Source organism: Rattus rattus, chromosome 10 (assembly GCF_011064425.1).
Source record: "Rattus rattus isolate New Zealand chromosome 10, Rrattus_CSIRO_v1, whole genome shotgun sequence".
In the NCBI taxonomy this organism is placed as follows: Eukaryota; Metazoa; Chordata; class Mammalia; order Rodentia; family Muridae; genus Rattus; species Rattus rattus.
The window spans coordinates 1,087,311-1,113,109 of record NC_046163.1 but is presented as its reverse complement, the minus strand read 5'-3'; the positions used below and the strand labels follow the sequence as shown (position 1 = coordinate 1,113,109).

The following is a 25,799-nucleotide window of genomic DNA, read 5'->3' as shown; positions in this document are numbered from 1 at the left end:
GGAATATAGGTGACTGTCTCAGCTGCATCCAGCTGACGCTTTGAAATTTAGTTTAGTAAGTTGACTTAATTGGTGATTTGAGTGTATAGGTTCCTTTTTATTTCCGACCAGGCAGAAACTGAAGTTCAGTTGTTAATGCTTGCACGTGTTGTGGTTGTCCCTGTTTTCCTTCCCCATTCTCTCTGTCTTCTTTTCTTAAGATAAGGTCTTACTGCATATTCTTGTTGTCTCCCAAGTGTTGGCACTATGGGAATTGCTAGTATACCTGACTAGAGGTAGATTGGTAGTTGATCTAGGGTAAGTACCATGTGCTGTAAGCCCAGGGGCATCTGCCAGAGCAGTGTAAATGAGGTAGGTCTTCATGTGTTAGTGCAAGGGCAACATGGTATAGTGGGGAGGGAGCTGCTCTGAGGTCTCAGTCCTGGCTCAGCCACTAACTAGTCGTAAGATTACAGAGGAAGTTCTTACCTTTTTTGAGGGTCATGTTCTTTGAGGTTTTGTTATGAATGAATCACATGATAGTTTAATAACTGAACCAGGAGATCATCCTAGATTATGGAGAGACAGTATATTATGTGGTAGAGATCCAGCTGGCGAGTTAGTGAAGAGAAACAAACATGTCCTGGTCTTTTTCTTTTTCTTTTTTTTTTTTCTTTGAGACATAGTTTCAGTATGCAGCTCTGACTGGCCTGGAACCCACAGGCCTGCCTCCCAAGTGTTGGGATAAAGGAACATGCTACTGGGCCTGGGACATGGCTTACTCTTTTTTTTTTTTTCCTTTTTCCTTTTTTTTTTCCAGACAGGGTTTCTCTGCGTAGCCCTGGCTGTCCTGGAACTCACTCTGTAGACCAGGCTGGCTTCCTGCCTCAGCCTCCCAAATGCTAGGGATTAAAGGCATGTGCCACCACTGCCCATCTGGCATGTCTTATTCTTAATTAAAGAAGACTTTAGCTCCTGTTTTGAAGACTTAAACTGTTCATGATAACACTCACATGCTCAACTCTCAGAGGTGGTTTTGTATTTTATCAATCAGTGTTGAGCTCTTGTGAGGAGTGACACTAGGTGTTACTGAAGTGAAAATAAATGTGGAAGTGCATTGGTGTTCAGCTCTCATGTGGAGGGAGGGAGAGGATGAGGTGCGACAGGGAGCAGAGAAAGGCATAGCGCATACAGAAGGAACTAACTTTGGATTGCTTCCCACAGAGAAAGAAGTGAAAAGTACCATCAAGCAAGAACCCACCGAGAAGAAAGACTTCGTGTTAGAAAGTGAGAAGGACAAGCCCAAGAGCCGTGCCAAGAAAACCGCCACTGCTGTGAGTTGACATTTCTATCCCTGCCGCTCCATTGTCTTACTTTCCTCCATCAGTTACGAACAGGATCTCTCCCTATTTCAGGTGGCCCGGGATCTGTGATTTGTCCCAGCCTCCTGAGTAGCTGGGGCTCTATATATAAGTCTACCTTTCCTCCCTCTTTCTTGTCCTTGTGCACATTCTAGGCGGGCACCCACCATGGGCTCCATACAAAGCTCTGGGAAATGAGCAGAGCATTGTATGTGTTTGATTTTTATTTTAGCGAGTGCTCTGCCACTGAATCCCTAGCCTATTCCTTTTCCTTACCCTACCTCCCCCACTCCCCTTGGTGACCCCATTACCTATGAGCATACACTTATGTGCGTTATGTAGTATTGGTTAGCTTAGGGTCAACAAAGGGAAAATAGTTTAACGTCTGCTTGGTCAATTTAGAAGTAAGGAAATACCTGGTTCTAGTAAGCATTATCAGTGTTTCCCCTCTGTGTTTATTCAGTTTGTCCTGAATAGTTATGAGGAGCTAAAGGGTAGATAACCTTCGAACGGCAGTTTGTACCTCCTCAGGTAGCCAGGGGAAATGAGCACTCAGTCGACTGAAAGGATGCTCACATTGCATGCGGTGGGTGACTCAGGCCGGTTGGTCGGTCGGCAACCCTGGCTCTCAGAAGGCCTACACAGGAGGATCACTGAGAGGTGAAACTTCAGCATGGGTTATGTTGTTGAGTTTGTTTCAGAAAGCCAAGAACAAACAGTTTCCTTCTTGTAGTATTAGAAAGTATTACACTGACCTCCTCTGCCTGTGATCTTACTCCAGGGTCCTGACAGAGTGCCTTAAACACTACTCTGAAGTAGCCAGGGCTACCCAGAGAAGCCCTGTCTGGAAAAAAATTAACAAACAACAAAAGAGTAAGCCATGTCCCAGGCCCAGTAGCATGTTCCTTTATCCCAACACTTGGGAGGCAGGCCTGTGAGTTCCAGGCCAGGCAGAGCTGCATACTGAAACTGTGTCTCAAAGAAAAATGAAGAGATCAGACATGTTTCTCTTCACACTATTCCTTCCCACCATATGTACAAGAAGATACAAGTCCAGACTTTTTTCTTGAATTAGGAACAGATTTAACTGGTGAGACTTGTTGTTAGTGACTTCTCAGCTTCCTGTTAGCAGGTTGTATATTAGATGGGGAGGTGGGGCCCGCCATAAGATAGGATTAGAGACTCCATAGCGTAAATAAGTCTTAAATCTGTAGGCTGTAAACTCAAGGCATTGGCTGGGGTCGTTCCCCTGAGGGCACTCTGTTCAGACTGCTGACTGGATGTGTATGTGACAGTTCATCCCATCTATAACTAATAACTATGCCTTATCATTTCTTCTCTCTCTCATTGGGGGTGTATAAGGAAGAAACAGGCTCATGTAGCTGACCTGAGCCTTGAACTCATGATCCGTCTGCCTTCCAAGTACTGGGATTACAAGTTTGTACCACCACTAGCTGAGGGCCCTTAGCTCAACTCTAGAATTGAACTCAAAGTGGTAGGATTTTAAAAGTTCTGCTTGTTTGGTTGGTTTTTGAGACAGTTTCTCTGTGTAACTGTGGCTGGACTGGATTTCTCTCTGTGGTCCAGGCTCGCTTCAAACTCAGAGATGCATCCGCTTCTGTTGCTTTGTTTTCTAATTAGCTCTTGTCTATAATGAGGTCGTTCTGAAACTCAGACTAGCATTGAAGTGGTAGATCTTCTGCCATAGTTTCCTAGTGCCATAATCACAGGCTTCTGACACTGCACCTGCCTACAGTATTTGTTTAATGTAGTTAATTGTTTGGCTAATAATTTATTATTTATGAGAATTATACTTTTTCAAGGCTTAATGTATTTTAAAATAGAGCGTTCTGCCTGCATGTATGCTTTTGCACCAGAAGAGGGCATCAGATCTCATTACAGATGGTTGTGAGCCACCATGTATTGCTGGGAATTGAACTCAGGACCTCTGGAAGAGCAGTCAGTGCTCTTAACCACTGAGCATCTCTCTAGCCTGGAGGATTATTTTTAACTTACCAAAATGACTATAGCAGGGGTAGGGGAGAGAAAATTGAGAGAGCTTGGGAGAGCACAGTTCAGAATTTGGAGAACATGATTATGAAAACTTTTTATAGAAATTGCAGATATTTGTCTGTCTTCCCCCCCCCCCGACTAGAGTACTGGCCTTGAACTCCCTCAGAGTGCTGGGATTAAAGGCTTGTACCACCTCTTAGAAGGTGTAGATTTTTTTTCTTCAAACTGTGTATGAGCTGCAGAGATGGATTATGATTTGGTAAAGACACTTCATGCCAGACTTAATGGTCAGACTTCAGTCTCTGGAACTTGTATTGTAGAAGGGGAGACTTCTGGCTTTTACATGTTGCCGCCATGCAAACACGCACTCATTCACAAAAATGTGCGCATTAAAAATGCAAAAAAATTTTCATGCATATTTTTATGGAGGTTGGTCCGTGACTGTCTGTTAAAACACTTGCCTAGCTTGACTAGCATTGTGGAATCCAGGTGCGGTGCTCCCTGCCTGTGATCCCAGTACTTAAAGGTGGAGTCAGATTCAGAAGTTCAAGATCATCCTCCACTAAGCAATTAAGAGGGCACCTGTTTTACCTGAAGAGAAAACAATATGAAACAAGGAACTCAAATAATCAATTCTGCCCTCTGTCTGCTTCCTTTGCTGTAGGTGGACCTGTATGTGTGCCTCTTATGTGGCAGCGGCAATGACGAGGACCGGCTGCTCCTGTGTGACGGCTGTGACGACAGTTACCACACCTTCTGCCTGCTTCCCCCTCTCCATGATGTTCCCAAGGGAGACTGGAGGTGTCCTAAGTGTTTGGCTCAAGTAAGAATTGGTGACTGAGAGAGAGAACTACTTTGGGAACATTTCCCTTTGCCTGTGGGCTTTAGATTCATTGATAATAATTTAAAGTCCATGAACAAAATAAGGCTTTGGAAGTGAATGGGAGTGAAATCTTCCAAAGTTCCTCAGTGTATGTGTGTTATTCAGAGGCAGAATTTCTTTTAGACAATTAGATTTTATTCCTTTAGTCACCAACAGAGTCATTGTCAAACAATGTATGTTCTTTGTAGGAATTTATGAGCATTTAAAAGCTTGGATGATTTCATAGGCATAGTAACCACTATTGATGTCTAGTGTGTATTCACCCATATTTTTCCCCCTTTCTTGCTCCGTGTGTGTGTCTGTGTATTGGGGTGAGGAATCTTTGAATCTGTCACTGTGCATGCATATCCGAGTTCATTTGTGACAGGGTCTCTGCTGACTCCGGAGCATATTAATTTGGTGACAGCTGATTGGCCCAGGCACTTCAGGTGTCTACCTGCCTCATTTACCCCTACACATCAAGCACTAGTGGCCTGGCTTTTGAGTTCTTAGAAACAAACTCAGGCCTTGATGGTTCTGTGGCAGGTACTTTATTGAGTAATCTTCCTAGCTCCAGACATTTTTTTCTGTTTTAAACAAATATTAGACAATTAATCTTAGAATTTACTTTTTTATCCTAAGTATTTTCAGTGTGTTGTATGTAGTGTTGATATTAATACAATGTAGCAAAATTGGCTGTTTCCCATATAAGGAAGTGCTCAGTCACTGGAATATTACATTTTAGAATTAGGTTATAACATAAGAAAGCTTTTTAGATTTTCTGTAGAACTATAGGGTAAAATGAGATGATGACCCCATAAGGACAGGTTATTAGGCATGGAAGTCAGAAAGGTTCCATGGTGTTAGACAAATATTAATATTTAAATGTTTAAAATATTTAATACCTGTGTAGAGATAACCTTGTTAAATAGGTCTGGATATGCAAATCTATTTGACTCCATTATGTAGGAGAGTGTTATAATGCATCTGTAATCTTTTAGTGTTTTGGTTTTTGGTTTTGATAGCATTATTTTGTTATAATTAAATGTTTCCATTCTGAGTGCTATATTGTTTCCATTTACTTATCTTTATTTTGATATATTTTAAGTTGATTTTATAGTTTAAACTCTTGAACATTATTCCCCCTCCTTTTCAGTATTGAAGACGTTTTATCATGAAAATAAATGAAAGTTAAAAAAGTTGTAATTGTTTAAACATATTTTATTTGGTCAGTACTAAATAAAAATTACTTTATTTATTCACTGGACCATTCTCATTCTTCAGACATATTTGATTTTTCTAATAGGATGAAAAAAAATCTTAAAAATCTTTAAAATTGCCTTTGTGACTGACTATTGGCTAGATAGGTTTGGCATTTTCAAGTGTCACCTAGAAACAGCTTTCTTCTTCTATGCAGGAGTGTAGTAAGCCACAAGAAGCTTTCGGCTTTGAACAGGCTGCAAGGGACTATACACTCCGTACGTTCGGGGAAATGGCAGATGCATTCAAATCTGATTACTTCAACATGCCGGTCCATGTATGTAGATTTATCCTACCTTGATTTAGACCTTAGACATTTTCGTTACTAATTAATTTATTGCTTATGTGTGTGTGGGGAGCGCAGGCAAAACTGACCGTGTGGAGATTGGTTCTTTCCTACTGTGTGGGCTCTAGGGAGTTAAGATTTATTTTATGTTACTTTTTGAGATTGGGCATCATTTTATGTAGCTCCATCAGCCTGGAATTCACTCTGTAAACCAAGCCAATCTACATACAACTTAAGGGACACCACCACACCTGGCTTAATTACACATTTTTTGTTTGTTTGTTTTTTGTTTTGAATGAGGTAGCTGGTGAGGAAGAGTTCCTATGGACAGTGTTGTCAGTTTCTCTGCCACTCCATTGCTGGATAAAGAAAAGTCCATTCTAACAACAGCGCACACCAATTCAGAAAGTCCTTCAGTTCTTGTAGTCCAGTAGTTCCAACTTATAGCCAATTACACAGAGTGGGTGGACAGCACGCTCTGTACCAATCTCTGGAGTGTCCCTTGTCTTGAGGACACATTTGCTACATTGTTGTCCAATCATTAGATTGTAAATGCTACAATAAGATTCCATAGTTACTCTGATTATTTAGAAACATAAGCAATATTAATATTCTATCAAATAAGTCAAAACTGTGGTTTCCAGCATAATTCTGGATATTTAAGGTGTGATTTTTCTCATGTGTGCCATAGCAAACAGCTAATGCATGAGATTACTGAGGTTAGATGATGGTTTGATCTCATGGAATTCCAGAAATACATATTCCTTTATGCCATGGACTTAAGCTTTTAGTTGCTTAAAATATTTTCTTTTTAATGCATATTCCAGTTGAAATTTTATTTTGATTCTGCATGTATTTTAGTACTATATTTGCATAATCGGTCATGTTGAATGGCTTATGACATCTGTTGTTGGAATTTATTTTACTAAAAGGCTAAAAACACTAAGGGTCTGTACTCAGAACAGTCCCCTGATGGCTGATAGCTTTATGCTGCTGGACACGCTGAGGCAGAGAGAGGCCTGTGTTCAAAGTCTCCATCCAATCTGTTTCACTACTTTTTTTTTGGTTCTTTTTTTCGGAGCTGGGGACCGAACCCAGGGCCTTGCGCTTCCTAGGCAAGCGCTCTACCACTGAGCTAAATCCCCAACCCCTTCACTACATTTTTTAAACAAAGTTTAATCGTTTTTGTTTTTTAATGTAGGAGTATTTTGCCTGCATGTATCATTGTGCAACATGTGTGTGCTTGATGCCCATGGAGGGTCAGAAGAAAGCATTGGATCCTCTGGATCTGGAGTTACGGATAGTGCCCTGTAACCCAGGACCTCTGCAAGAGCAATAATGCTCTTCATCACCAGAACATCTGTCTAGCCTTCTTTTTTATTTTTTTAATTCATCCAGGTTTAGTCAAAAAAAAAAAAAGTGTTAAAAACTTTGTTACCCAAGTTGGGTGCTGTATTTCTCAAAACACAAGCATATCTCAGAGTATTAAAAATTTTTTTTAAAACTTTTTAAACACGAATTCTTCTTTAGAGAGTTGGGTTTTTTTTTTTTTTTTTTGGTTTTTTGTTTGTTTGTTTGTTTGTTTTTTGCAAGATAAGATTTTCTCTGTATAGTCTTGGCTGTTCTGGAACTCTCTTTGTAGACTATGCTGTTTCCAGCTCAAAGAGTCCCCTGTCTCTGCCTCCTAAGTGCTGGGATCAAACGCGTGTGCCACCATGCATGCCCAGCTGATTATTACAGTTCTTAATTTTAAAATTTATGATAGAAAAGAGAGAGTTGCCTGAATAGTTTTTCACCTGTGGGAAATTATGAACAGAATTTTTGCTTAGAAGTTTATTCTGTGATTCCCATCTCTTAACTAGTCAATTTGTAAATGAATGAAAAGAATTACTGTTAATTTGCTTGTACTTCAGATGGTTCCCACAGAGCTGGTGGAGAAGGAGTTTTGGCGGCTGGTCAGCACTATTGAAGAAGACGTCACCGTGGAGTATGGAGCTGATATTGCTTCAAAAGAGTTTGGCAGTGGCTTTCCTGTTCGAGATGGCAAAATCAAGATTTCTCCTGAGGAAGAGGTAGGCTTCAGCTATCAGACTTGCTGTGTGAGTGAGACTTTCATGGCATCCTCACTTAACCAACAAAAGCCTTGGAAATAGTGAAATTCTGTTTGGCTAGCTTGAAGTTTTTTGGTTTTTGTTTTTAATTTATGAGTACACTGTCACTGTCTTCAGACACACCAGAACCTCTTCAGATCTCATTACAGATGATTGCGAGCCACCATGTGGTTGCTGGGAATTGAACTCAGGACCTCTGGAAGAGCAGTCAGTGCTCTTAACCGCTGAGCCATCTCTCCAGCCCAGCCTGAAGTATTTATAATTACTTTCAGCACAGCCTTAATTACTGAATTTATTAATTTCAAGAAAAATTAAATTGTCAAACAATCCTAGTCTTGGTCATGCCTCCCCTTTGCTCCCTCACCACCACAGGGCAGGCATGACCATCTTGTCTTCTTCGTCAGTTCCTCTCTCAGGACAACCATCCCAACATCTACGGATGTAGATTCTCCTGCCTGGCTTTGAATTTCATGTTTATGTTCAGTTCATGCTCAATTTATGTTCTTCTGTCTCCTAAAATAAAACAAGGGGTTGGGGATTTAGCTCAGTGGTAGAGCGCTTGCCTAGGAAGCGCAAGGCCCTGGGTTCGATCCCCAGCTCCAAAAAAAAAACAAAAAAACAAAAAACTAAAATAAAACAAAATGGGCAGATAGATTATATAGATATATAGATATATATTTCAAGCCCACTTACTCAAAGTCATAAATCACTACAGTGCCACCTCTGCTTCAAGCCCTAAGCACTTCATTTCATTTTGAAGGAGTTCTGTAGACAACTTACAGCAGTGGAATTCTAGGCCTGGAGAAATGGCCCAGCAGTTTTAAGACTCCTTGAGTATGTTCAAAGGACCCAGGCTGTGTCCTGCACCTAGGCCAGACTGCTCACAACTGCCTGTCTCTAGCACCCCCCTCTGACTTCATTGAGTACCTGTGCACAGGAGCCACCCCCAATAGAAATATAGTAAAGATAAGGAGGAGCAGGAGAGCCATGGTTCTGATCTGGTAGTATGATCCTCATCTTTGTTTCTCATTTTAGGAGTATCTTGATAGTGGCTGGAATTTGAATAACATGCCAGTGATGGAGCAGTCTGTCCTTGCTCACATTACTGCTGATATATGCGGCATGAAACTGCCTTGGTTGTATGTGGGCATGTGCTTTTCTTCCTTCTGTTGGCATATCGAAGACCACTGGAGCTATTCAATCAACTACCTGCACTGGTGAGAATTCCTTATGGGGTCTATGAGAAGTATCCAAGCTGGGTAGGAAGGAACATTTCCTCTTTCAGATGTGTTTCCCATGACAGAATAACAAGTTCCTTTTGTTTTAGCTTCTGTTAGGTTTCCTATCAGGTTAAGGCACTTCATTTCTATACAGTCCTCTGAAATCATACACTATTTTGCAAGTATAGGATGTTTGTAGGAATAGTATTTATGAACAAGTTTAAAAGCTCTGTGTAGCTTATGCATGCATGCACGCACACGTGTGTACTCAAACATGCATGTGCATGCACTTGCCACAAGAATTCATTTGTTGGTCATGGTAACCCATATATCCTTTTGGGGAGGAGCATGTCCTTAGGACTAGCAGTTTCCTTTTGTTGTGCTGAGTGCCAAGTTCTGATGTCGCCACACTTAGCATACCTCTCTAGAGTGTGCAGACACCTAAACTTTATTATCTAATCTTTTCACCCCAAGCCATTTTTTTTTACAACTGATGAAATACCCTCACCTCATTTCTTCCACTTGCAAATGCAAAAATATTTTAAAATTCATAACCCACTTGAATCCTACAGAGAAATTTGAGAAATCCATAAGAAAGAAGGTTGGCACTTGGATGTTCAGCGTGATTCTGCTTCCCCAGAATCACGCTGGCAGTTACCCAACTGTAACAGGAAGATGATGCTTTTTATACCTTACAGGGATGGCACTGATTAATTGGTTAATAATTTAAAGTGTTTTGAAGAATAAGGGCTCTTCAGAAATGCTAATTGCCTTATTCGTGTTTGATTTAAGCATTTTTCAGCTGAATGGGCAAGGGAAAAGGAAGATGGAAGGTTGCCATTTTTCTCGGTTGCTGTAGGGAGTTGTGTTAACTGTGCTGTTTCAAACGTGATTTCTTGTATTTTTAGAAATTCTAGACACTCCCACGTTAGTAGGTAGAGTGGGGTCTGGAAGGACTCAGTTGCGTCTTTGTATCGGTGTGTGTTCCACTCCGACTTCCCCTGATAGCTCTTAGATTTCTTTGTAGCTCAGTCTTAATCAAGGTCAGGAAATATGAAGTAGTTAGTTAACAAGTTGCTTTCTGTTACGCATCAAATTGATTGGTTCTTATAATCTGTAATCTTATAATTCTAGGGGCGAGCCGAAAACCTGGTATGGAGTTCCAGGATATGCTGCCGAGCAGCTTGAAAACGTAATGAAGAAGCTGGCTCCAGAGCTCTTTGTGTCCCAGCCAGACCTCCTCCACCAGCTTGTGACGATCATGAACCCCAATACGCTGATGACTCACGAAGTGCCTGTATGTCTGCGCTAACCCCTCCACCACCATGCACTGCTTCTTGAGCACCCTTTCTTTCCTTCCCCCATAATGTAACCTGTAACAGAAGCAGCTGTTCGGTGCCTTACAGCACTGTTCAGTGGGCCAGATGCTTAGGCACTGAAACCCTGCATTACTAAACTGACTTGCTTTGCAGAGGAGTATAGTACAGTTCAGTAAGTTGGAGATTGTGTAACCATTCCTGTTAATGATTCCTATTCTATAAATTTTGCTTATAATTTTAGTAAACAAAAACATAAAAAGTTATCTGTCAACTCAAAGTAGTTTACTGTGAAAATGGTTAGCTAGTTACAATTAGATTTAAACTCAGGTTTTAAAATCTTTTTGAACATACTTTTTTTTTTTTTTTTTTTTTTCATTTTTTTTTTTTTTTTTTTTTTTTTTTTTTTTCCTCTTTTTTTTCGGAGCTGGGAACTGAACCCAGGGCCTTGCACTTACTAGGCAAGCGCTCCACCACTGAGCTAAATCCCCAAGCCCCTTGAACATATTTATAATTGTTAGAAATTTATAAAACTTATAAACATAAAGTATTTATAAAGTGTTCTTGACTGTTGAGCTATTTTTCCAGTTCTTGGTGGCAGCCTTTTATGCGTTTTTCCTCCTCTCTAAAAGAGGAAGTTGAGTAGGGATGTTTGTTGTTCATTGGAGTGCTTGTCTAATAAGCACAGCCCCTGGACTTAATGTCCAGTACTCCATAAAGAACAAATAGTGAATATTTGTGATCTCATTGTTAACCAAAATGGAATGCTGGGTAGGACTATCTTGATGGTGGTATTGAACCAATAGGACTTAGTCCCAGTGCTGCTTCCTAGCCAGAACTGTTTTACAGTGCACGCACACGCACGCGCGCGCACACACACACACACACACACACACACAAAACACACACACACACACACACCCCACGCACAGGTGCCGCTGGAGCACGCGCATGTACATGCATGCGTGCGTGAGTGCATCTGTCTCTCTGTCTGTCGCATTTGGGCGTTGTTCCTCGGAGACCATCCATCTTGATTTTCAGACAGGATCTCTGAGGAGTCCATTTGTGGAGGGCCCACTGAGTCTGTATTTGTGGACCATAAAGTAATGATGAAAAGTATAAGACATTCTCCATACCTTTATTGTTAGCATTTTTCCTGGGTTTTTCCAATTTGTCAAAATTGGAATAAAATCTAGGGGCTAGATTTTAGGGCCTTGGGAAATCAATGGATTCATTCTTCATTCCTGGTCTGGAACTTGCTGTGAAGTCTAGATTGTTCTCCATCTCAGAGATCCGTTCTGTGCTTCATTATGACCGAACCCTAGGAGATTCCTGATTGATTGCATCTGTAAAAAAGATCTTTCTTGCCTCTTAGGTGGGGTCTTATTTTTGTGGTATGAGCCCTAACTGTCTTCTGTTCAGGGACTGTTTAGTTCCATTAGTGTGGTAGACCATTCCATCTTGTGGCAGAAATCAAGTGATTCTAACAGTAATTTTTTTCTCCTTACTTTTGATAGAAGGAAGGTGTGTGCGTCTGCCTGTGTGAGCGTGTGTTTTGGGTTCTGTCCTATTTGTCTAGAGAATCATCTAATGGTTTATGTCCAAATATTCCTAGAGACCATTACTACAAAACCTTGACCTCCCCTCCCGTCTCTGTAGGTGTATCGAACGAATCAGTGTGCTGGGGAGTTTGTCATTACGTTCCCGAGAGCCTACCACAGTGGCTTCAACCAAGGCTTTAATTTTGCTGAGGCGGTTAATTTCTGCACTGTTGATTGGGTATGTGTTCACGCTATGCATCTGAGCCTTCTGAAATCGTAACCTATTTATTTATTTATTTATTTATTTATTTATTTATTTATTTATTTTTGTGGAAATAGCATAGAATGCTTTAAAAACTATCACAGGGACTTGATAGTCATCTGGCTTCTATGCAAAGTCTTTTCCAATCTACAATGAGATAACACATTGACACTGTGTGTCAACTCCAACATGCACCTCATGGGTGGGTGCACGTGTTTGGCTAAAGAAATGTAGATAGCTGGGAGTAGCCTAACATGGGTCTAGGAACTGTACTTTGGACCTCTCTATAAAAAAATCAGCATTTTTCTCTTCCTGCTGAGCCACCTCTCCAATGTCAAGACACTTGTTTTAAATTGTTCATGTTTTAAATGAAGTTTTGGAGAAAACAGCAGTGTTTTTTCTCTTTGGGTTTTTTTTTTTAAAATTCAAACAATCCTGCTTCTGCAGGTTTTGGGAAACCTAACTTAGAGCAAGGATGCTAAGATGCTTCCGGAAGAGTAGGGGCTTCATAAGGCCAAAGCTTATAAAGCCGGCAAACCGGAGCGAACACCCTAGTCTTAGACTTCTAGGGTTTCAGTTAGCACTGTTGCCTGAGGAACGGTACTAATATTACCAGGCACTCTTCGAATTACTCCTTAATTCATTATCAATATATCTTTTTCCTAAACCAGATTTCAACCAAGTTACCTAATGTGTTAGATCTTTAGAGCGCAATAATTGGCCCAGGGACCTCGGAATCTGGGGTTCCAGTCTAGTTTAGGGCTGATCGCTGTTTTGACCTAGATCGTCGTGAGTCAGAATATGAGTGCCTGTCATTCCTCTGCCTTGCACACAGCTGCCGTTGGGCCGCCAGTGCGTGGAGCATTATCGCCTGCTGCACCGCTACTGCGTCTTTTCCCACGATGAGATGATATGCAAGATGGCTTCCAAGGCTGATGTGTTAGACGTGGTAGTGGCATCCACTGTTCAGAAGGACATGGCCATCATGATTGAGGATGAAAAGGCTTTAAGGGAAACTGTCCGTAAACTGGTAAGGTTATTGGAAATCCAGTTCCATGTTGTTGACTAGAATTTACCATGCTCCTGTGCTTTTTCCTACTTTCGAACTCCTTCTTTTGGCGGGAATGTCCTTGAACTCCTGCTTTATGAAGCTTTTCCATATTGTATTTAATGTCCTCAAAAGCAATTCTAATTGACTTGTAGTAATACTTTGTTTTTTTTATACTTTGTATTTTATTCCTTCTATCAGTTTCTGTAAAATATGTCTGTTTCAGTTATAAAATTATTTTGTTAGTGCTGCTCCATCTGTCTGACCTCCTCCCTCTTTCCATCCCTTCTTTCCTCTCCTCTAATAGTGTTTCATGAATCTTAGCATGGCCTTGAACTCTCCTGATCTTCCTGCTTCTATTTTCTGATTACACGCTTGCGTCTTTTAAATGTCATTTTATTATGTACCCTTCTAAGGACATCTGTGCACAATAAAGAACTGGAGTCACGAAGATTCTCTGTCTCATACTTTTAAAGTATCAATGGCCTCTGGATCATTTTAAGTAATTTTGCTTATATAAAACAGAAATCTAAAGTGGTGTTGGTTTATTTTTGCATATGGATGTCCAGTTGTCTTAAAAACTATTTTCTCTCTGAATGGCCTTGGTACCTTGGTTTAAGACCTGTGAATTTAACTTGTTGCTAGTACTAAATTGGTAGTTATTACTTACGTGATTCTCTCCACCGGCCCCTGTATGTATGCAAGCAGTACCTGTGCATGTGAGTTCAGTGATCACACAGATCAGAATAGGATGTCAGATGTAAGTTACAGACGGTGCTTGTAAGCTCAATAATATGGGTGCTGGGAACTGAACTTGTGTCCTTTCCAAATCTGCACATTTAACGTTGCCGTCCCTCCATCCCATTAATTTTTAAAAGGCTCTGAGTCTTCCAATTTCCTTTAGGAGGCAGGGTCACAGTCAGCTTAGGATGGCCTTGAAATTCTTTTGGCGGGAATGTCCTTGAACTCTGACCTCCTTCCTCTGCTTCCCCAGGATTAGGATTATAGGTATAGGCTGGCATACTCAGTTTCTTTCAGTGCTGACATGGAATTCAGGGCTTGGAGCATATAAGGCAAGCATTCCACCAGCTGAGCTATAATCCTAACCCCTAGCTTTGGTCTTTATTTTAAAAATTATTTTTATGTCTTTCAGTTCTTTTACATTTTCCTGTTATGATTTCGATTTAGTAGATTTTTATTCTTTAGGGTCAACTACAGCTTAGCAGTGACTTCATTTTTATTTGCCACTGTGTATGGAGTCCTGGACTGTTGCCTGTGGGAGCTCACTGTGGAGCACAGCAGGATGTCTGCTGCCCCGAGATGTTTAATGTTGAAGACAGCAGTTCCTAGTGGATTTAAGTGACTTGCCAAGGTCTACATCAGTAGTGGTAGCTAGTGATTACCTTCACAGTACCTGCCTTAAGACCAAAATCCCAGCCTGGTGGAGTAAGTTCCTGCTTTAGCTGAAGAGCTCTTAGCAGTTTCTAGCTGCTAGAGGAGGGAGAGTGGGTTTTCCTAGGGGCCGTACCAGTGGGAGGCTGTCTGTACTCCACTGGGCCCACACTCACGTGCATGTGGAGGTACTACAAACACAAAATGACAGAAAACTGGGACAGGCAAGTTGGGAGGGGGTTGTAGTAGGGAGTAGATGTAAATAAAATACATTGGTAGAAAATTCTCAAAATAAAAATATTTCATAAAAAATAAGGTAGTAATTTCTGCAACTTGGAAAACTATCACACCCCACCCCCCAAGGTGTGGAATTTACAAGTTAAAATTGTTCAAATTTTCATTCTGAAGGCAAATTCAGAGTTGTTTTTTGTTCTTCTTTAACCTTAACTCTTTCCAGTCTACAGAAGTCCTTTTCAGTGATCCTGATTAAAATGAAATCTGTTCATTTTTACTTTGTCACTGTTGACTTAACATATAATTGTCAGAAATTGTTAAAATAGTAAAGTCAAACAAAGTCTAATGGGCTGTAAATTGAGTTAACCAGAATTGGCCTTCTTAAGGTTGGATTTGGATGCAGATAAGAAAAGATGGCAGAAATCTGCCTTTAAACGACGAGATGTCGTCTCTCAGCAGGGCTTGCTAGAGTCAGATGGGAGGTGCTGCAGTTCCCTTAGGAAAGACTTGCGACTTTAAAATGTTTTCTACTTTATTTCTTAATGAGTTTATTATTTCCTGGATTACACATTCTCTGAATTATTTCAATACCGATCACTGTAGGCAACTCTCTGCATAAAGAATCGGGAGACCAGGAACTGACTGGCTTCGGCTGCATAGCCATTTTGCTTTGTTTCCTCCCTCCCTCCCACATTTTTATTTTGTTTTAAAAGTGTGTGTATTGGTAGAAGGCGTTGGATCTCTGGCCACAGCTATAGAGGTACAAGGCTGTGAGCTACTTGTCGTAGGTGCTGGGAACTGAGGTCCTCTCCATAGTCCTCTTTGGAGCGGCTCTGTTAGTCTTGAGGAAGACACTAAGGATCAAGTTCAGAGCTCTGTGCACTGTAGGCCAGTGCTCTCAAGTGTCCCAGCTTTTATTTTCTTCTGTGATAGAAGCATGCGTCTTTTGCTTTTCCTCTGTGCCCTAAACTTTATATAAGGTAAGTTTGGTGTAAGGCTGCTGACCTCAGCAGTATTAATAATTCAATGATTTCATAGTAAGTTATACTTGAGGACTTGCCTTACCCAAAGAGGGATTTATTCTCCTTGGACAATAGGAGTAACATGCTATTGTTATTTTTTAGATTATATAGTTCTAAATAGTGCTTATGAATTTTACTAAGGCTTTTCTTTTACTTCAGTGCATACTTGTCTTGGGTCTTTTATTATCCTTTCAGATCCTCTAATACAGATTTTATTTTAGGGAGTGATTGATTCTGAGAGAATGGACTTTGAGCTGTTGCCGGATGATGAGCGGCAGTGTATAAAGTGCAAAACTACGTGCTTCATGTCTGCCATCTCCTGCTCGTGTAAACCTGGCCTGCTGGTTTGCCTGCATCATGTCAAAGAGCTGTGCTCCTGTCCCCCTTACAAGTATAACCTGCGGTAAGTAAGGATGGGGTTTGGGAGAGCATCCAGTCAGTCATTTACTTCTCTCCTGTGTGTGCATGTGCTTGAGTGTACAGACATCCAGATGTGTGGCATGCATGTGCACGTGAGATCATAATTATGTGTGAATGTGGTTATGTATCTAAAGGCAGCAGGAAGAGAGAGACACTGGGCCTAGCTTGAGCATTTGAAACCCCAAAGCCTGGTCCCAGTGACACTTCCAGCAAGGTTACACCTACTAATCCTTGCCAGGTTGCACCACTCCTTAATGATCAAGCATTCAAATGTTGGAGTATACAGGGGTCCTTCCTAGTCAGACCAGCACATGTAGGTTTTGGGGATTGAAACTCGGGTAAAGTGCTCTACTGGTTGAGGCATCGTCCCAGCCGACACTGAATCATTAGTTACAATCTCAGTGACATCTCTATAGGTCTCTAAAATGTTGAGGATATAACGTTTGCTTTTCTCCACAGCCCTGTCTGAACGCTGCTTGTGTTCTTTGTCCAGGTATAGATACACTCTGGATGATCTCTATCCGATGATGAATGCATTGAAGCTTCGAGCAGAGTCGTACAATGAATGGGCCTTAAATGTGAATGAAGCCTTGGAAGCAAAGATTAATAAGAAGAAAAGTACGTAATGCAGAAAGTGGCTCTCAGTAGCCTGCAAAGTCTAGTTGGGTTTTTTTGGGGTCAACTTTTTTGAAATAGCCTAATTTCACCCTTAGCTCTTATGTCTAAGTAAGTTTCCAGACCCTTGGCAGTTTTTAATCAAGATGGATGAGGCGTATTACCTCAACGTCTAAATGGAGTCTGGGCGCATAGATTATACAAGAGGATTTTGGGACTAGAGCGATGGCTCAGTGGGTCAATGCACATGCCACACAAGCCCAGTGACCTTAGATTAGGTTCCTGGAACCCATGTGAAGGTGGGAGGAAAGCCAACTTCACAGTGTTGACCTCTGACCCCCACTTGCACACCATGCCGCACATTTCCCCTCTTCTTTGCCCCCTTCCCCTGCAAGAAAAAGAAATAAAGAACAAACTAAACTTTTAAAAATCAAAATAGAGCTGGAAGGTTGGCTCAGAGGTTAGAATCTTCTTTCAAAGGACCTGGGTTTGATTCCAGTCATCCACATGGTTGCTCACAACAGCCTGTAACTCCATTCCCAGGGGAGACAGTGCTTCTTTCTGTCCTCTGCAGCCACTTTATACATATGGTGTATAGACATACACACAGGCCATAATTCTTATTTATATAGAAATAAGCCATATGTGGTAGCACATGCCTTTAAATGCAGCACTCAGGAGGCAGAGGCAAGGAGTCTGGGCCACAGACAGGACAGCCAGGGCTACCGAGAAGCCAAAATAAATAAGTGATTAAATAAATCATATCTTAAATGTTGGCTTAGCATTTCCTAGTTCTAGTCAGAGTTCGGTGTCCCGGGCTCTTATCCTTACCTTTTAAAATGGAGGAGTTTTCTTTGTATTTGTTTGCCTGCATGCATTTGTATGTGTGCCTACTCTGTGTGTGCCTGATAAACACTGAGACCAGAAGAGGCTGGGTCCCTGGAGATGGAGTTGGGGATGATTGTGAGTTGCTGTGTGGGAGCCGTAACTGAACCTGGGTCCTCCTTAAAATCAAGTACTCTTAGCGGCTGAGTCACTGCAGCCATTCTCCTCCTTTCTGATTTCTGTTTGTGTGTCTGTGCGTGTGTGTGTATGTATGTGTGTATGTATGTGTGTGTGGGTGCTTACAGAGGCCAGAAGAGAGTGCTGGATCCCTGGATCTGGGATTATAGACTCATGAGTCATGTGGGCTCTGGGATCAAAATGTGGCTTGAACAGTGAGTGCTCTTAGCTGCCATGGCTCGCAGCTCAGCAGGTCACTCTCCCCCTTTTCATGGGAGGGAAGGGAGCACCACCACCAGTTTCTTGTCAGCTATAAAGTGAATCGAAGAGCTGAGAATTGGGTTAAGCCACGGTAGAATCTCTATTACTTTTCTTACAGAAACCAGCAGATTTGGAAAAAAACCCTACACTTGTATCCTGAAGACTCCGCTCTAAGCACACTTTGTCCAGCCACTCCCCATCCCCTAATCAGCTTTCATTTTTTTTTTTTTTTTCGGAGCTGGGGACCGAACCCAGGTCCTTGTGCTTGCTAGGCAAGTGCTCTACCACTGAGCTAAATCCCCAACCCCCCATCCCCTAATCAGATGAACATTGCTTTTGCCTCATTTCTGGGTATAATTGACAGAAGGCCTCTCCACTCTGTAACATGGATTATGAACTTGATCCCGGACCCCAGGATGACTTGTTCTTTGTTTTAGGTCTCGTCAGCTTTAAAGCTTTGATTGAAGAATCAGAAATGAAGAAATTCCCAGACAATGATCTTTTGCGTCACCTTCGCCTAGTTACGCAGGATGCGGAAAAGTGTGCCTCTGTTGCCCAGCAGTTGCTTAATGGCAAAAGGCAAACGAGGTATATATATTTCTGACTGTTGGAGACTGGAATCCATTGTACCTGAGCCTGGAAACCTATTATGATTTTTGTTTCCATTCTGGGTTTCTGTGACTTTGCGTCTGTGAGTAATGACTGTCTGTTGTGTGGCTTCCTCGGGCCCTTGTCTTTTAGGTATCGATCTGGTGGAGGGAAGTCTCAGAGTCAGCTGACAGTGAATGAGCTTCGGCAGTTCGTGACTCAGCTGTGCGCTCTTCCCTGCGTCCTTAGTCAGACACCACTGCTAAAGGTAACCATGTAAAGATGCGTAGGAGGGCTTCTTTGTTAGTTGACATCATTATGTAACCTCTCTTGTGGTTAATTTGTCTGTTAGTCTTTGCATGTGGGTATGTGTATCTACAGAGGCCAAAGGAGAACATCAGGTACATTAAATTCTGGAATTGACAGTGGTTTTGAGCCACCTGATGGGGGCTGGGAACTGCAATTTTCTGTCCTTGAAGAGTGGCAAGTACTCCTGACCTGAGCCGATAATTTGCACCCAACTAATTTTCATTAATTTACAAATATTTGAATGACGCATTAATGTTTATGGTTATACTGGGTGGGTATAAGGAGATTATATTAAAAGGAAGATAAAGTTGAGATTTTCTTTGTGAAAGTGACCACTGAATCTAGCATGGTGACCCACAGTTCCAACATGTAGATCCCAAGGCAGGAGGACTGCGATTAGTAGGAAGCAGTCTGGGCTCCATGGTAAGTCCAAGGAGCTGGACAGATGTATGAGCTCTTGCTACAACTAATGGATCAGAGGCTGGATTTCCTATACCTGCAGGATTATGGCTAAGGTGCTAAGGCCTGTTGGCTTCCTAGCTGAAAGAAAATGTGAGTGCCATTGAGGTTCAGGGAGAGAGCCTGCCTTGGAGAAATAGAGAATTCTTAATGCCCTCTTCTGCCCATCACAAGATGAATGTAGAAACAGATGCAGATACCCACTGAATGCACATGTATATGAACTCACATAGACGTATAAAAACTTGCACGCATGCACACCTGCACACCTGCACACCAAAACTAAAGTAAGAAAGTGACTACTGACCAGTTCCTAGGGTTGGTATACACTTACTCTTATGCCCTCATTTTGGTCATAGCACAGTTAGTGGCATTTATGTTGCCTCGTTTCCTCGAGTTATTACTGACACAGTGTGGCTTGGTGGAGAAAGTCAAACCTCTTCAGGTCTTTCTTTGTTCTTGGTTTCCTGAGACAGGGTCTTTCTGTCTGTGCAGCTGTCTGGAACTTGCTTTGTAAACCAGGCTGGCCTCAGAGCTTTGCCTGCCTCTGCCTCTTGAGTGCTGGGATTAAAGGTGTGCCCTTTTAAGGTCACACAGTGAACTTCATTTTGATGTTTGACTGCTACTGTTCGCCTTTGTTTTCATTTAGGATCTCTTGAATCGTGTGGAAGATTTCCAGCAGCAGAGCCAGAGACTGCTGTCTGAGGAGCGGCCCCGTGCTTCTGAGCTTCAGCAGTTGCTGGATGTCAGCTTCACTTTTGATGTTGAACTTCCACAGCTAGCTGAGATGCGTATCCGCTTAGAACAGGCCCGTTGGCTAGAAGAGGTTCAGCAGGCTTGCCTGGACTCCAGCTCCCTTTCTTTGGATGATATGAGACGACTCATAGACTTAGGGGTGGGGCTAGCTCCATATTCTGCCGTGGAGAAAGCTATGGCCCGCCTGCAGGAACTGCTAACAGTGTCAGAGCACTGGGACGACAAAGCCAAGAGTCTCCTCAGAGCAAGGTAAAGCAAACACAATGTAATCTCTAAGCTTTGTGTGGTAGGTGAATGTTAAAGTGTAGAACAGAGACGCCAGTGCCGTCCTTGTAGAACACTTGTGCAAAAACCTGATCTGTTTGAGCTTATTTTGACACATGAGTAAAGAAAATTAGTCAGGGTTTGTGATACAAACTTTTAATCCCATCACTTGGGAGGTAGAGGCAGGTGGAGCTCTGTGAGTTTGAGGCCAGCCTGGCCACACAGTAAGTTCAGGACAGCCTGGGCTACATAGTGAGATCCTGTTTCATAAGAGAAAATTTTTTCTTATTTTACTGCTTATAAAATAAGTGGTTTAGATGGAAATGACTTAGGGATGGGGTTGAATGAGATTTCCTGGTCGTCTCCAGTGATGCTGTTTTTGGAGGAAGAAAAGTTTACAATATAAATAATAAGTAAATAAATGAATAAGTGCAAAATAAATAGAGCCCAGAGTCATGCAAGATGTCATAGGGTATTTTGAGTAGAAACAGTTAGTTATGGTTCCTATTGCTTGGTAGGTCTGGACGCTTCATCTGTTTAGATCTTAGATAGAGGTATGACAGGCATCTGGCCAGGGGTGAAAAGGGTTAGTCATTTCCCAGTCCTCCTTTCTGTGCGGCAGATCTTCACTGGGTCACCAGACCACAGAGGCACTAAACCGTCTAGGTTACAGATATGGTTTGCAGTAGTCGTCATTGAGCTGAGAGGGTGCAAACATGTTTTGCTGTTGTGCTTTGAGTGTGTCAATGTTTTAGAGAATTTTAATTTTCTTAATTTATTTGATTCTTAACATTTTACCTACCTCAACATAGATGATATGACCAGTTATTAGTATTAGTAAGTTACTTTTTACATTAGGACTTTGTTATTACTTAAAATCAGGGACATGTAGAACTAATTGTGCTTTTAGACTCTGTGGCTGAAGAGATGGCCCAGCTGTTGAAGGTGCCCCTGCCGTGCTGGACACAAGTTCACAGTTGCCTAAAACCAGCTCTGGGGCTTCCGGTGCACTCCTGCGTGCACACGGAAAATAAAATGATGGAAACCTTCCTTGTTTTCAAAATCTTGATCATTTGAAATGAGCCGTTTGATATGTAGTGATCAGTTCCATTAATATGTTTTTGTTGTTGTGATGGTGGTGGTGAATTTCTTTAGAAATGACTTTCTTAGTCTTTTGTATAAGAAAAATGTAGTTTGTGGCTGCGGTTAGGAGCACTGACTGCTCCAGGGTACCTCAGTTCAATTCCCAGCACCAGTGGCAGCTCGCCACTGTCTGTAACTCTGTTCCAGGGGTCCATGGCACCAGGCAGGCACAGGGTGCACATACATGTGTGTGCAGGCAAAAGTTCATATACATAAAGAAAAATAAACCTTTAAAAAAGCGAGAGAAAAGAAAAAGAAAGTTCTGTTAAGTCTTTGTTTTGCTTTTGCAGACCTCGGCATTCCTTGAGTAGCCTTGCTACAGCAGTAAAAGAGATGGAGGAGATCCCCGCCTATCTGCCCAATGGTACAGTCCTGAAGGATTCTGTGCAGAAAGCCAGAGACTGGGTTCAGGATGTAGATGCATTGCAGGTAGGTTAAAAAGAAAAAACAATGTCCTGAGTCTGTACATGCAGTTAGCTGTGGTTTCCTCCTACCTGGACAGGCCTGGGTAGGGCCTTCAGAGTTTGACAGCAGTGAGCAGAGGATAGGGAGGCGGAAGCAGGAGCAGGAGGCTACAGTCCTCCCAGCCTCCTGGGGTCTGCAGCCCTTGGTGCTAAAGACGAAACAGCTCTCAGACATGTATGACCATGGCCTGCACTTTTCTTCTCTGACTTCTTAGAGCGTTGTCCCTCATCTCGGTGTGTGTGTGTGTGTGTGTGTGTGTGTGTGTGTGTGTGTGTGTGTGTACTTGCACCAACACACTAGATTTGTTTTTCACATGTATGACTATTGTGCCTGTATGTGTGTCTGTGGGTCACATAGATGCCTGATGTCCGATGCCTAAGGAATTGAGAAGAAGGTGTTTGGTCCCCTGGAACTGCAGTTGCTTGTGGGTGCTGGCAATCAAACCTGGGTCCTCTGAGCCATCTCCTGATACAGTTCTAGAGATCCCAACGTCTTTCTTCTCCCACTCCTTAGACACCTCCAGTGGGTCCCCTTCCTTCCCTCTCTTTTATTTATTTATTTTTTTCTTCGGAGCTGGGGACCGAACCCGGGGACCGAACCCAGGGCCTTGCGCTTGCTAGGCAAGCGCTCTACCACTAAGTTAAATCCCCAACCCCTCTCTCTTTTATTTCTAACCCATGTATCTGTCAGTGACATCCTGAATCAGAGTGGGAGGAGAACTAGGAATTAGTAAATGGGCCTTGCACATGATTCTTCTATGTGCTAAAGTTTTAAAAGCATTGGGCTTTCTAGCCTATATTTTAATTTCCTGAGTAAGTCACCACTGACAAGGGAATTGGAATAAAATACTATCTTTTAAAATGCAAGTCAACCTTACTCTTAAGTTAGTACAGATATTTCTGTTGAAGTAAATTTCTTTGATACTGATCATAGGAACCAGTGTGACAGATGACTTTATCTATAGGTGTAAACGGTTTATAGATGGGTATGAACAGACAAAAGATGAGTGTGTCACATTCTGTCATCCTTTGGAGCCTAGAATCAAGTGTTAAGTGAAAAACAAGTGTTGCTCACTGCTCCCTCACCCACCCTTGCTGAGTTTAACATGGGGAAGTCATTGAGCCATTGGCCGTGAGCTAGACGGAAACTTACTTTTCCTACTTTACATACAAGTATTCTTTTCTTAATTTATTAGGCAGGAGGACGCGTGCCAGTGTTAGAAACACTCATTGAACTTGTCGCAAGAGGCCGATCCATCCCGGTACATCTGAATTCTTTACCCAGATTGGAAATGCTAGTATCCGAGGTTCATGCTTGGAAAGAAAGCGCTGCTAAAACATTCCTGCTTGAGAATTCGCCGTACTCTCTGTTAGAGGTAAGTTTGCAGTGAGCATGCATGCCGGAGCTTTGATCTCTAGTTTGAACACAGTTTGTAGCATGCAAAAGTGACCTCATTGTATCTATCTTGTTGTGAGTTGTTTTTTTTTTTAGCAACTTCAATGTTTTCTGTATAGCTGAGAACATTTTTTCATTAGTTTTTGTGTATGTGTGTAAGTCTCTCTCTGTTCTCAGGGAGCCTTGAGTTATGGCAGTCCACTGCTCTGCCTCTTAAGTTCAGGGCTCACAGGTGTGCGCAGCGCCACGCCTGGTTGTGTAAAGGTTCCTGTTTAGGCTCTAATTAGACTCTAAAGGTGCCTGTGACTCACTACCTTTGTTCTATGTGTATGCGTGATTTGCCTGCATGTATATCTGGGCACCATTTGTGTGCAGTGCCTATGGAAGGCAAAAGAAGTCTGTCCCTTGGAATTGGAGTTAAACAGCTGAGAACCATGTGGGTGCTGGAAATTGGACCCCAGGCCTCTAGAAAAACAGCACTGAGCCATCTCTCCAGCCCTACTGTGCCTACATTTTTAGTGAGCCTGGTTTTCAAAAAAAGCTTGAGTATTTTTATATTTTCTGTAAGCTGCTGCCCATACATTACTGTTGGAATCAGTTGGTGTCTATCATTTTTACCTATTTCATTAAGTCTGGAATAAAAGACTATGTTTATGGAGCCTGCTTCTTCCTCCTGTCCCATTTTTTTTCTCCATTTTTAATCATTTATTGTGTGTGTGTGTGTGTGTGTGTGTGTGTGTGTGTGTGTTACACGCATGCATGCCTATGAGTAGAGTTTTTAGAGTCAGCATGCTTCAAAGAAAATGGTTGATTGTAAGAAATATGTGTTGCACTGCTCAGGCCTTTGACGTGGCTAATCTGAAATCTGTTTGACCGTCGGCTGTGTTTTCTCTCTTACATTAGGTTCTTTGTCCTCGGTGTGACATTGGCCTTTTGGGATTGAAAAGGAAGCAGAGAAAGTTGAAGGAGCCCTTGCCAAGTGGGAAGAAGAGAAGCACCAAGTTAGAGAGTCTGAGCGATCTGGAAAGGGCTCTGACTGAGAGCAAAGAGACGGCGTCAGCTGTGCGTAGCAGGGTTTCTCTTGCTCTATTTTGGGGGAGGGCAGTGTTTTACCCTATTGGAACTATTAGGAGTAGTAGAATAGTTAGGAGAATAACTTGAAAAGTGCTTGACTTTGCCAGAAGAATTTTTGAAAATGGTGAGGATTAAAGACTGTTCAGATCGGTGAGGTCGTTTCAGTGGTAAAGCCCCTGCCTGGCATTAGTGATTGCCTGAATTGTAAGACACAAAACATCCCCACAGGTGCATAAAATTTGAAATAGCCCTGTTGTCATGGAACTCACTATGTAAACTATGATGTCCTTGAATTTGCCTTCTAAGTGCTGAGATGAAAGGTGTGTCACCATGCCTAGCTCAGTCTGAGTCTTGAATATGCCTATGGATTTATCTAGAAATGCTAAGGAGATGAAGGCTGCCAGAAAGGTTAACTTGTTAACTTGCCCCAGGAAGCACATCAAAAGTATATCAGAGCTGGGTGGGGTGGCACCCAGCAGGCAGGGGCAGATGGCCTTGAGTCCAGGACGTCAGAACTACATGAGGAGATGCTATCCCCAAAGTTAAGAAAAAGAATTATATAATCGAGTCTTGCCCACATTTTGTAAGCATTGTTGATTCAAGATAGTACCCAAGAAGGTTCAACGGTGACTAGTTGATGCTTAATGAGCAGTGTCTTGGTGAAAGGGCTCAGCTGTGTGATTGCTGGGCTTCTGAGGGTCTTTATCAAAGCAGTCTACAGAGGCTAAGACAATAAGTCTTAGCAGGATCTCTGGATTATACTGTCCGTTGTTGACTAAGACACTGCCTACTGAAACTTGACTGGAACTAGACTGAATGGACTCGTTTTTGGGCCACAGAGCATTCTCTAGTAGCTATCTGACATTGACATGAACTTGCCTTAGTTTGTTTTATAAATTTTGATACCTAGAGTCTGTTCTTTATTTAAGACAGTCAACAGTCAAATCTTTGGAAACTTTCATGGTATGTATGTCTGTGTCTGCCACTTGGGCGCCTCAGGTACCTCATTATGAAGACCTGAGTGAAAGTGGTAGTTCTCTGAAATCTACGAATGCCTGTGTCAACTTTGCATGCATTATCTTTCATAGGTTCTAGTGTCCTCTCCTGGCTTTGTGTACATACTCTGTGGTTATTCTATGGT

The 25,799-nt window shown here is 42.1% G+C and overlaps 1 protein-coding gene across 1 annotated transcript in view; it reads left to right on the top strand.

Moving 5' to 3' along the window:
* The window catches only part of Kdm5b (lysine demethylase 5B), a 71,814-nt gene that overhangs the window by 37,032 nt on the left and 8,983 nt on the right, over positions 1-25,799 (top strand). The window contains exons 7-22 of the mRNA XM_032915717.1: positions 1,204-1,313; positions 4,018-4,176; positions 5,633-5,752; positions 7,675-7,833; positions 8,908-9,089; positions 10,227-10,389; positions 12,068-12,187; positions 13,047-13,241; positions 16,129-16,310; positions 16,821-16,945; positions 18,643-18,793; positions 18,947-19,061; positions 20,211-20,566; positions 22,015-22,153; positions 23,385-23,564; positions 24,488-24,646. Of these exons, the coding sequence (XP_032771608.1) occupies positions 1,204-1,313; positions 4,018-4,176; positions 5,633-5,752; positions 7,675-7,833; positions 8,908-9,089; positions 10,227-10,389; positions 12,068-12,187; positions 13,047-13,241; positions 16,129-16,310; positions 16,821-16,945; positions 18,643-18,793; positions 18,947-19,061; positions 20,211-20,566; positions 22,015-22,153; positions 23,385-23,564; positions 24,488-24,646 (2,615 nt within the window). The remainder of the gene's footprint in view (positions 1-1,203; positions 1,314-4,017; positions 4,177-5,632; positions 5,753-7,674; positions 7,834-8,907; positions 9,090-10,226; positions 10,390-12,067; positions 12,188-13,046; positions 13,242-16,128; positions 16,311-16,820; positions 16,946-18,642; positions 18,794-18,946; positions 19,062-20,210; positions 20,567-22,014; positions 22,154-23,384; positions 23,565-24,487; positions 24,647-25,799) is intronic.